The sequence below is a fragment of the Equus quagga genome, chromosome 1 (assembly GCF_021613505.1).
Source record: "Equus quagga isolate Etosha38 chromosome 1, UCLA_HA_Equagga_1.0, whole genome shotgun sequence".
NCBI lineage: Eukaryota > Metazoa > Chordata > Mammalia > Perissodactyla > Equidae > Equus > Equus quagga.
The window spans coordinates 103,702,874-103,715,183 of NC_060267.1; the positions used below are offsets into that span (position 1 = coordinate 103,702,874).

Below are 12,310 nucleotides of genomic sequence, written 5' to 3' on the forward strand. Positions count from 1 at the left end.
GAGCTCTCACAAAGCCCAAGCTCCTCAAACTGCGAGCCGGGAGCATGAATGTCTGTGAGCTGGATGAGGTGTCCTGCTGCTACGACTGGGTGAGTGTCGTTTTGATTGTTTGTATCCAAAGGGCAGGAAAAATTAAGTTACTGGATGGTATTTTAACAATTTTAAATTTCTCTCATAAATTTTTCTGCAACTACTGATCTCTAGTAGAACCTGGTATAAGATGGTATCTGATTAAGTACATATGTATTTACTTAGTTACTTAAAGCTTATCGTCTATTTTTGTGGGGAGCTCTGCAAACAGTGCCATTATTTCCAGGGGCCATGCCACCTGAACAAGTTTAAGAATGTAGCATCAATCTCCCGTCTTATCACTGGGCCCCATTCCTTCCCACAGCAATTTTCAAACCTAGGGTATAATTTTGTTAGGTTAAAAATGGTGTCTTGATAAGGGCTTTGGATATTAGTAAGTAATATCTGGACTATAACCTGGAAATTCTTGATTAAAATGTTGAGACAATATGGAAATAGGTAGTTTTTCATAACTGCCAAAGAACTCCAAGACCCAGGTAAGTAGTTGAGATGTTTCCACATCTCAATACACAAAAGGCAGTAGTAATTAAGGGCATCAGTTTTAAGGTCAGAGAAACTCTGAACCTTGGCCCCATTAATTGGGCAAGTTGCTTTATCTCTCTAAACTTCTGTTTTCTCCACCTGTAAAATGGGGATAATAACAGACTTTGCAGAGCTGCAGGAAAGATTAAACAAAGATTATGAACGCACATAAAGCGCCTAGCACACACTCTGGCACACAGTGATGTATTCTACAAATGGCAGCTATTATTATTACTATTTCAGATTGTTATTTGTTCAACAAGCATTTATTAAGTATCTATTCTGGGCCAGGTGCTGTGCTTTGATTCTATTCTAATTCCAACAAATTGAAAAGTATATACCTGTGCACATATATAGTCATGACCAAGGGTAAGAAACAGGAGCCCCAGGTTACTGACCTGAGAAGACTGGGAGTTACCCAGTTGTCATAGAATATCACCTCTCCCTTGATCTGCAAATGCACAGCTATGAGAACAAGCCCCCCTTCTTCCACCCTATTCTCCCTCCTGCCCACTCAACGGCAGAAATGCACATGATCCCTTCAAGAGCAGCTGTCCAAAACTGCTTCACAGAGAAAGAACATGGCTGGGATTGCTGGAAAAAGAAGGAGCTGCCATATAGGTGGTTTGCATAACCAAGCCAGACTCAAGAGGGTAAACGAGGAGGCTGGATGCCATCTGTGGCCATTGTACCAATATTTACAGCTTCTCTGTCAGTGGGAAGGCGATAGCAATCTGCCTTGAAAAATATATTGTAAAATCCACTAAATTTCCTCCCCCATATCTTGGAAGTTTGGGAAGAACTATAATGGATTCCAAACTGTTTTGAATTAATAAAAAGGGCTTTTTCCTGTTGCAGAGTTCCAGCTGGAAGCGTCCTTTGCTTTCCCTCACTAGACAGCAAACGCTCAAGGGGGCAAAGAGTCCACTGGAGTGTACACTTGGCTTTGGTTGCTGGGTAGGTTTTGGGAGTTTGCTAGCGTGGCTGGCATGATGCTGTGGCGCCAGTTGCAAACATGCCCTTGCTGGAGGCAGTTTTATTACTCTTGACGCCACCCATCGAGTTGGTGAGACCAGAGGGAGCAAAGGAAGCTATTACTTACCACGATTACAGAGGAAGCACTACTTCTGGATGATGGGCCCATACCTTAGGGTATGGGGAGGGGAGCACAGATTGTGGCCACCAACGCAAGTGTGAGGGCGTTGACCGTGACCCACTAGCAGGGAGGGAGAGGGCAGGGTATGTGGCAGACAGGGCCCTGGAGGTGACAGGTAGGATATCTGGGTTTCAGTCCTAGCTCCACTGCTCATTAGTTGTTCCATCTTAGACAAATCACTTAAGTATATGATCCTCACTTTTCTTCTTATGAAATGAGAATAAAAATCCAAGAGAATTGTCAGGATCTAATGAGAGAATGTATATGAAATGCTCTTAAAAAGGTACAAAGTACTGTCCTTTGTCTGGTTCTGGAGTGTTCTTGTTCTTTTTAGTTCTTGCCTCAAGCTCAGAGGAGAAAGAGAGAGAGGAGAAAAACTTAAGAAGAACTAGGTCAACTTTCTCAGCAAGCTTGGTCTGATTGCTGAGTAAACAGCAGAGATGCTAAGCACCAGGCCAATCGAAGTACCACATCTAATGATATCAGCAGTTTCTAGGGTTGAACTTGAGTGACAGTGATCTTACTAAAGCAACTCCAGTTTCCTCAGCAAATACTTAGTTGGGTCAAATCAGGTACTTTCACCCAAAAAATCCCCTTTGGGTCCTCTTGGGCCACCCCCGTTTGATCTCCCCAATTCCTTATAGCCCACTCTTACATGATGCCCATCTCCCTGTTCTTCCTCAGTCAAGGGTCACAGTGCCTTCACTGGAATCAAGCTCTTCTGTGATTCTAAGGCTAGCTCAGAATGAGGTCAACTCTGCCAAAAGCCCTTCTTTCTGAAATCACTAAATCTACAGACTTCAGAATAAAGTGCAGAGGAGAAAATAATCACTCTTGTTAAGATCAGGTAGGATCAGAAATTTGTTTACCGGATCAAAGCCTCTTGCCTACATGAATGTTTTCCCTCCCTGGAAAATCCAGCATAGGAACAAAATTAAAACTAATTGAGAAATTATATGTCATACTCTAATAAACCACAGTCTGGGATATTGATCTCACCACCTACAGAGGACTAGGATTCTGATCCTACTGGAATCAGGCTTTGGACTAGGAGCAACGTGAGCAGTTCTTTCTCTGGCATCTACCCAATCAGCTTCTCTGAGTAAAGAAGAGAATCGAATTCCTGTGTGTTGAACAAACATGGCGCCCAGCTTATTCATTCTTATCTATTGCCTGTAGGTAGACTTCTACAAAAGCAAACTCTGATCAGGGAACGATTTGCCTTTTGTGATATGGGAACTGGTCAATGGTAAATTCTGTTTTTTTTTTTTAAGGAAGTTTAAAATTATTCACAGGGTTTTCTTCTCATTATAATCTCAGATATAAGATTTTAACCTGTCTATTTCTCTTGCTGTGAGTCTCCAGTGAGATTCAGATATTGGCCACTCTGAAGGCCAGTCTGTAAGGCTAAAAGAAACTCACTTACACAACATCTACATTTAAAGACTACCTACCACCTTTAATTTCCATAACCGAAAGCCACATCCCGCAGTATCTATTACATTGACTCAAGCTATTCACACAGCTATTTTTTCACCGAGTAATGAAAATATTAAAGGCCAAAGGACTCACTGATTTTTAAATAATCTAGCCTGTGAGTTATGGGCAGTAATGGCATTTTTCTAGATGGAACCACACTGTTGTCTCATGTGCTCCTAAAACAACATTGCTCAGCTTCAGAAAGCCCAGAATTATCATGATTGTTTCTTGTCTAGACCTTTTCTGGTTAGTAGCATCTTTGAATGGCTTATTTCAAATGCCTCCCTTAGTATCTGTGGGGGAAGTATAAACTGGTACAAACTTCATGGAAAAGAATCTGGCAATGGTGTAACAAAAGACTTAAAAATGTTCATAGCTATCTACCCAGAAATTCCACTTCTGGTAACCTAGAATGAGAAAATAATCTGAAATCTGAACAGAAATTTACATATAAGAATGTTCATTACAGCAAAATTTAGAACACAGTTTTCTATATTCTTCTCTAGAGGGTTTTATAATAAATTATAAGTAGCCTAAACATAAACAGGGAGATAATTTAGTATGGAATGGTCCTTTATAAAATGGAATATTTTATAGTTATTAAAAATGCTGGGCACAGGCATAGGAACTCTTTGGTAGGAGAAATAGGACTTTGTTAATCCTATTTTATTCTGAGGATAGAGACCTTTGCTTTTCACTTACACCTTCTGTAATTTTGAATTATAAAATGACCATGCATTACTTTTATTTAAAAAAATCAATAAAAAATATTAACAAAGAGTATGTAATGACATGGGAAAATGATTAAGTGAAAAAAGGAATATAAACATGGTATATATCGTATGCTTAGGAAAATCTCAGAAATATATCAGATGTTAATAACTACATTTCTATCTTTCATTTAAAATAAAATGCGCCTTAAAATGTTAGCTAGTTAAACCATATCAACTTGTTTTCTAATCTGGTTTTTCAAAATTTAAACTTTCTCTCCCAATGAACTTCGAACTGGAATCTCATTCTCCTTTGCTGAATTAATCACAGATCCCAGAGGCTCAAGGGTTAATTTGTTTAAGAAGTAGATTTGGTCAAGATATTAAAACATGTTGGAGAGTATATTTTTGTTATATTAAACATAACACCAAAAAGAACATTTTTAAATGATTTCCAACTTGACACTGGACTTGGGGCTCCGCAGTTCACCTGTGCTATATGGTTATCTATCTGTACCCTCATCCTGTAAGGGCAGTACTGGTACCGACTCTGGAGCCACACTGCCTGAGTTCACCATCCTGGCTCCATCTTTTGCTGCCTGGGTAAGCCTGAGCAAGTGATGGAGCCTTTCAGTGCTTTAGTTTTCTCATTTGCAAAACAGGACTTACGTCACTGAGTTGTGAGAAGTAAATGAATGTGTATGAAGTGCTCAGAACACTGCCTGGCACACGGTAAGCACTTAATACGTATTTGCTATAATTATTATTACTAATACACTATGCACCTGGTTTCAGAAGCATTCCTCTCTCAAGTATTTGGACAAGAAAGGACTGCAGAGTGGATTGTGCTCTTTATAATAACCCGCACATTTACACAGCTTATATCTATAGGACCACTATCCTGCCACACATCAGTTTTCACAAACAGGGAATATTCTCAAGAAGACACATAAAAAGCTCATCTGAAGTCCATTTCAGTAATGAAAACTCATCACTTCAAAACAATTTTTATGGCGAGAGTTGAGAGTAAAACTTTCTTCTACTCAATTTGGAAACATGTGAGAGGCCAGCGAAAGTAGCATTTAGCATAAAACCTCGCTTTTGGAGTTGGTTAGTTAGATCACATACTTGCAAGACCAAAAATACAATGAATTGTTAAGTAACTCAGTTTATTTCTCTGCTGTGTGTTCTCTGGTTCAGATTGCATTCATAATCACAGCCAACCACCTCACAAAGGTACTTAAGGGAAGTGGTCAGAGGAATCTACATGACAGAGTACACTAAGGTCAGTAGACATGTTTTCCTTGATTCCTGGTATGAGGAAAGCAATTCAAAGTAATCTCTTACTGATGGCAGGGCGGGAGCAAAATTTGACCAAAAACACTTAGTCATGCTTTCTCTATGCCAAGTGAGCATTGTCTCAAGCAAAGTTATACATCTCAATTACTTAAATGAAATAAAGATTCGATTGGCCTTCTGGAAAGGAAGGGGAAAACACAAGGAAGAAAAAGGAGAAGAATGCATTTGTCTTCCATGTTTCGATTTGACTGGAAAAAAATATTATGAGAATAAAACAAAAGAACCTGGGTTACCCACAGCCTTCAAACAGCAAACCTATAATGTTCTTTCTTGGTATTTTACATGTAGTGACGCTCTCATGGCATTATGCCACTGGCATTTCCTGCATGAAAAGTTCAGTAAGTTCAGAAAGAAAAGGAACACAGACTAACACTAAGGAAAGCAGAAATTCTTTCAGCCAGCCCACCACCATCCCACCCTCCTTCATGCAAGATCAAAAGATGATTCTTACCTCCACTGAGAATAATGACAGCTATAAATATTGCCAAGTCGCTGTCATCTAATTCCAGTGCATTGAACTTCACAGCAAACTCAAACTTGGGCTCCATAAAGTCACCAAAAGGCTTTCTCAGGCTCTTTAGAAACTCCCTTGTCATGAATCCTTGGCCCTCTGATATGAGAACCCCATCTTTATTCATCAAGGAGGCCAGCATCGTGTAAATGATCTCATGGACGCCATATTTTAGGAGAGTCACTTGGTCGTTCAAGTCAAGGTTTACAAAGCCAGGAATACTTTTGGCATACTCTGTGATCTCTTGCACAGCTTCCACTGAGCGAAACTGACACCCCTGAAAGATGCGGATGGCCACCTCTTTGCTCTGCTCTTGCAGGGGGGTGATGTGTTTGAACTTGATTTTATCTTCTCCCATCATTAAGGAATTCATGTCATAGATAACAAATGGCTGCAAATAAACAAGGGGAAAAGTGGCTGAATTGGAGATTTCTAACTCACAGTCAACATTATCCCAGTTTCTTTACATACATTTGCTTTGCTAACTAAAATCTTTAAAGTTGAAAACACGTATAAATAATGAGAAAATACTCTTATCTCCTGATTATTCCTCCTAATTGTCTTCTGGGACCAAACATATTTCATCAATTTTGGTGTTCTTTCCCTTCAACTCAATACTGCAACACCTTACCTACGACTGGCCAATAGTTCCAATTTCTGCTGTTGGAAGAGTCTTTGCTGTTGATTTTTAAAATGATACAAAATCTATTGTTTATCTTGGCTTTCAATGGAATATGTTCCTAACCTTCTTTTGATAAAAAATCATTTCAGCAACTCAGGGTTGAACAGACCCACTTGAGCATAAAGTAATCTTGCAGTTTTAGATTAAATCTACCTAGATCTCAAATGAAACACAGTGTGCAAGTAAAAAATACTTAACTATAAAAAAATGAGTCTGAAAGTAGACTAGAAATATTGAGCCAAGAAAACGTCTAATTCTTTTTTTGATGCTCTGGAAGCAATCTGTTTCAGAAAGAGCAGATGTATAAGGCCTGTGAGTAAGTGCTGCAAAAGGTGGTAAAATTTTTAAAAAAAGGGTTTTGAACTTATTTTTTAAAATATCTGTCCTTAAGGGTCAAATAATCAATAAAACATGTGCATCAGTTACTCAGGCTTGCAATAGGTTGATTTTGAAAGCAAGTTGTGTTAGACATGAAACGATCTGTCTCTTTCATTTTCAAGAATAACCAAAGGTTATTCTTTATATCTATAGAACTAACCAAAGGTTTGTGGTCATTGTGAAATTCTCAAGGCTACTCTGATTGAGAAGGGGCAGCACTTTACACACAGTGGATATACTGAACTATAGAAGGAGTTAAAACTCCCAGTCCTATTCAAATAAGTGTATACTTGGAAGCACTGGAATAAGATTGAGGGTATCTGGGTTCTAGCTTTGTTTCTGTGGTTAACTGTGTGACTTTAGGAAAGCCATTTATCTTTTTTAGGCCTCAGATTTCTCAATTGAGGGGAGTGGATTAAATTGGAGGCTTCCATTTCTTCTCTTGATATTTTAGTTGCATTTCTCCGAAGCAGTATGTGTGTGTGCTGTGTATGTTTGTGTATGTATGGTGGACATGTGGACATGTGTGAGCGTGCATGCATACATGCATGTACACTGAACATGAAGTCTCTGATATATTAAAAATAAAGTTTCTTTTGAGCATAGCTGCTGAGAATTCTCTCCCGATTGGCAAGAGGAAGTGGGTGCGATGAGTGGCAGCAGTAGCCAGCTTCAAGACCCACTGGTTTGGAGATTCTAACTATTAATAGAGATAGACTATGACTCTGTGATTTTCACCAAACTACTAAACTGCGATTTCACCAAACAGACTATAAATCTGTTCTACACTGAAGGAAATGACACTAACACTAAGGACTCTTAGATCCTGAGCAGATTTCCAAACTTGCATATTATTTCAACACTATTCATTGGAGTTATTCTAGAAATTCTCACTTTTTTTTTTTTTTACCAAAAAAATCACTTCAATTGTATTGTTTAGCAAAACCCAAAGGAAAACAGATGTGAGGACCCAAGAATAAGTCTGCCTGGTGGCTCTAACTAATTCGTCAAGTAAATCAGAAGCGAACAGTGCTTATCGTATTTTTGGACAGTCTACTTGATTTTTTTTTTCCTACTTCAGGACTGATATTATTAACAGGAGAGAAACGGACTTTTTGTCCCTGCTTCAGGATTGATATTATTAATAGGAGAGAAAAAGGGCAGAGTGGATAGTCATTCACATCAGTTAAAATATGCTGAGTGTCCCCAGAACGTCTGATTCTAATCATGAGAAAAATTTACCTTTATAGAGCCTAAAGAAAATGTGGTTTCTGTCCTCTAAGAATTTTGTAGTGTTTTATAATTTATGTTCATGAAATAATGGCTTTGGTTACTGCCATGAGAATCGAATGGTATGGCTACCTAAAAAGTTCACCCGTCCATGCATGAGTACAAACAAGGTGAACATAAAATCACCACCTCTCCCCATGCGGAAAGACTGTGCCCAGAACTGCCCACTTCAACTCCTGGATAAGCTTCTGCTCAACCCTTTGGCTTTTTGGCACAGAATGTATGCATAAAATTCTCCACCTCCATGTAAGCAATTTATCTGGAACTATGCCCTGATAAATCACCCTGTGCCTCTTCCCCTCAACTTCCCCTGTCCCCTCATATAAAGCCCTAGGTTCCTGTTTTTGAAACTCTGTGATAGTTGAACATAGGGCACAAAATCCTGCTAATTTTCTCTCCCAATTTAACAACAATGTGACTTTAACCCCTTGGCAATCGATGTTGGTCAGGATTTCCTGGCAGTAAACACTCAAGGACAGAGAGAGGAATCAGCAGCCCCCACCATCATGCCAAACCATTCTAGTTTTTTTGTTTTTTTAAAAAAATCCCTTCAGCATTCTGAAAAAGTGGTGACCTGGCAGAGAATTCTGGGTATTGACATGTAAATGAATACTAAGTGGGGTTTTTTTTTTGTCTTTCCTAGTCATTTCTGATTTTGCTGTTTTCATTGCATTTTTGAAGTGTGCATAAATGCTTCATGCAGGTCTGTCAAACTGCAAGCGAGAGCACCAGACATGGTCTGCCTGGAGAGCTGCTCATTTCACACGGGCACCTCCTTACCCTGAAACATAGGGAAAAGATAGTGGCCGCTTGCTTTACAGAGAGCTGACCTCTTTAAACCACAGGTAGAATTCGGTCTGCGGAATTTATCTGGAATCATTAATCTAATAGTATACTTCTGGTAAAACATCCCACATAAAATGTACCTCGCTTCCATGTTTCTGTATTTCCTACAAAGCAAATGGAAACCTTACATGTTCTATTAGCTTGTATAGTATCATCTGATGATCCGTCATTACAGGAAAAACTGTATCATCTTCACATTTGGTCTTAATGATTTTACACTTCTAGTTTGGCGCTCACATGGTATTTATCTTCAGATACTACACCAAATGGCTGGATAAGCATCCCCCCTTAACAGAAAAGAGAGCTTACTACATCGAGGACATTATCAGGATGGATCCAGGTTTTGTGGGGCCTGAAATGTACACAACTGTTGGGGCCTTCTTTAAGAAAAATAATATAAATTATGAGAACAAAATTGCTTGGGGCATTGGAAGGGGCTCTGCTCAAGGGAGGGGCCCTGCAGCTTAAGCTTCACGGTCAATCGGCCTCTGGTCTTTATAGCGCTAGTACTTTTCACACATTGGACCGAGCAGAAACAGGTGAGAATGGAATGAAGAAAACTGCACTTGAACACGGTGTTTTTCCAGGGGAGCAGAACGGTTTCTGTAAGGAGAAATTATTTTTCTTTGGAGAAATACATCAAATGTAATTTATTTTGATATATTCTAATTTTCAAAAATGGCTCCACATATCAAATCCAGGATGGGATTAAGAGTGCTGTTTTAAACAGATAATTAAATGTAATTTTAGATCTACTGCATGTCTCCTATGTCTAATACAAAGATGATGGGAGAAGCTCGCTTAATGATGAAAAAAAAGTAGAGTACTAAAAGTTTACTTTTCTGAATGGAGAAATAGAACAATAGTGTTCCTCAGTAATCCAATAACACCCGCATTTTAATATAAGAGTCATGAAAGGGTTATACATGAATGCTCGAACTTTTGAGCTCCTTTTGAATAATAAAATAGCAAGCTAAAGGAGAGAAATGAGAGAGTTGGCTAATAAAGCACAGATTATTCTGGCGATTTCTCCAATTTGGGAGACTGAAATTCGTATAGTAGACAACTCTACCCTCACAGACGATCACTCACTAATCTTGCTGGAGTGAAAACTGGCCTGGAAAAAATGTGTGTCTCCTGATAATCTCAGTGTTCTTGACAGGTTAGAACAAAGGCTCAAGGAAGAAGGCTGAATTCTTAGGGCCTATTTTCTTCATTCTGTTTCCTTCTTTTGATACTCCTGACTGTCTCCCTTTCAGACACCATGGTTCTCCTGGATTAGTTATCATGGGTGAATGTTAATCCAAATCACATTGGTTGGGTTTCCTCAATTTCTTTCTGGTTTCTGCTCCCACTGTTCCTGTTTTCCTCTTGTTGAGAACCACAGAACTAAAGGGTCTTCAGAAATAACCCATATCACCATTCTCTGACCAGGTATGAATAAACTGAAACCAAGAGACTTCCCAAAGGCAAACGGCCATTTAGAGCAAAACCCTGAACTAGAACTCGATCTTCTGACTCCTGGCTGAGTTCCTTTCTCTTTCTATTGCTCTGTACATGATTTCCCCACTTCTTCCTTTTTTAATAGAATGACTAATCTGGGAGGAACTGGGGCTCTGAAACCGAGGCTCTGACATGCTGGGAACTTGGAGGCAGTGCCTTTCGAACTATTAATTCCTAGAGGTGCTAGTTAAGTGCTGCATGTGACAGAGGTTAAGTCTGAAAGTCTCTCAAATATAATTCTGTTTTCCTGCATGGTTTAGGGATTTAAGACAAATAAAAACTTAATAGGAAGAATTACGCACAGTCTAATGAACTAGCACATAACCAAAGCTCTTAAAAAACCATCTATTGTCAGCCAAAACATTACTCAGCTGGCAAGCAAGGGCACTGGTCAACGGAGTCCAACCATTAAAAAAGAAAAAAATCTAAGTGCTTTTCTTCTTAATTGTACAGAATATTATCTTTTTTATTTGTTGTCTGAAAGAACACTATTGGTTCAGATCTGTTATGTCTTTAGCTATTCCTGACAGTCCTAGCAATAAAGGAATTTATTTTATTAATATTAATGCACGAATTAATGATCCCAGGAGCCAAACTTTTTCAGCAGCCATTCAAACAAATCAGCACTCCTGTGCTGCTCTTTATTTCTACTGGGGCTCCTGAGCCTCTCTTCTCTGAGGGTCTGTCTGGTATCTTTCTTCTCAGGGGAGCAAATTCCAGCTCACTCAGGCTTTTCCACGGATAAAAGGGAAAGAGATCGCACTTTGTTTAGCTGTCAGTGTAGGATCTAAAAGGACAGATAGATATCTTTCCAATAGTTTGAGTTACTAGGTTTGATGGCCATTATACATTTTAGAAGGCAAAAATTTAAATGGGTACAGAACTGTTTTCACAAAACTTTACATTTCCATGTTGGTTTTATTATTCAGTAGTTTCATATTTCATACATTATTTAGAAAAAACATTTTTATGATGGCACCAGTGTGCTCTTATAATTATAAAAATAGTGACTCCACATGTACCCATAAAAAACAATGTGATGCTCTGGGACCCAAAGTCCAAAAGAGAACAAAAAAATAGTTTTGTTCCTTATTTGCAGATAGAGTGCAGCCAGGGCCTCACCATCTCTCAGATACAGGGTGAAAAGTTGGCAGGCAAACCAAGGGTTTTTCTATTTATTGTTTTATGACAAACCATGGCACTGAAAATGGTTTTGAAAACCACTCTCTGTTTATTTTCATCAACAAACATGGGATCATGTGACAATGATACACCCAGTGTGATTGTCACATCAGGGTAACAGTCAAATACTGGGAACTTCCAAAGTCCATTCAGTTCTCAAATTGCCTTCATGAAACACAGCACCCTAGTTTTAGCACATTCATGGTTTTCAAAGTTCAGCAGGATCTTTTAAAAAGGGGGTCTGGGCTGGAACAAGCATTGAAAGGGAAATAGACTGCAGGGAGAGTCAGTTCCATTCCTACTTGAGGCGGCTAAAAGGCCTATTGCTCCTAAAATTTCTTCTCCGGTGATCCACACCCAGTGATTCCATACCCCATCTTTCCCCAGCCCTGAGCCTAAAATTTCCAAGCATCATCCTTCTAGGCAAGGCAGTGAAAAGTAGGGAGCATCAGATCCTAAAGATATGGTGTTAAAGTTAAAAAAATAGGAAGGAAGCAGAAGCATTTATCTGTTCATTTATCTGTTTTGAAAGGTGCAGGTGGCACCAGGCAATAAGATATAGGAGAAGGAAGCTTAGTTGGGAAGGAAGAAGCCCTGAGTGG

The 12,310-nt window shown here is 39.1% G+C and overlaps 1 protein-coding gene across 4 annotated transcripts in view; it reads right to left on the bottom strand.

The window, feature by feature from the left end:
• The window catches only part of PPARG (peroxisome proliferator activated receptor gamma), a 130,316-nt gene that overhangs the window by 10,510 nt on the left and 107,496 nt on the right, over positions 1 to 12,310 (bottom strand). For all 4 annotated transcript variants that reach the window (XM_046671097.1, XM_046671087.1, XM_046671103.1 and 1 more), the window contains one exon: positions 5,768 to 6,218. In XM_046671097.1, coding sequence (XP_046527053.1) covers positions 5,768 to 6,218 — 451 coding nt within the window. The remainder of the gene's footprint in view (positions 1 to 5,767; positions 6,219 to 12,310) is intronic.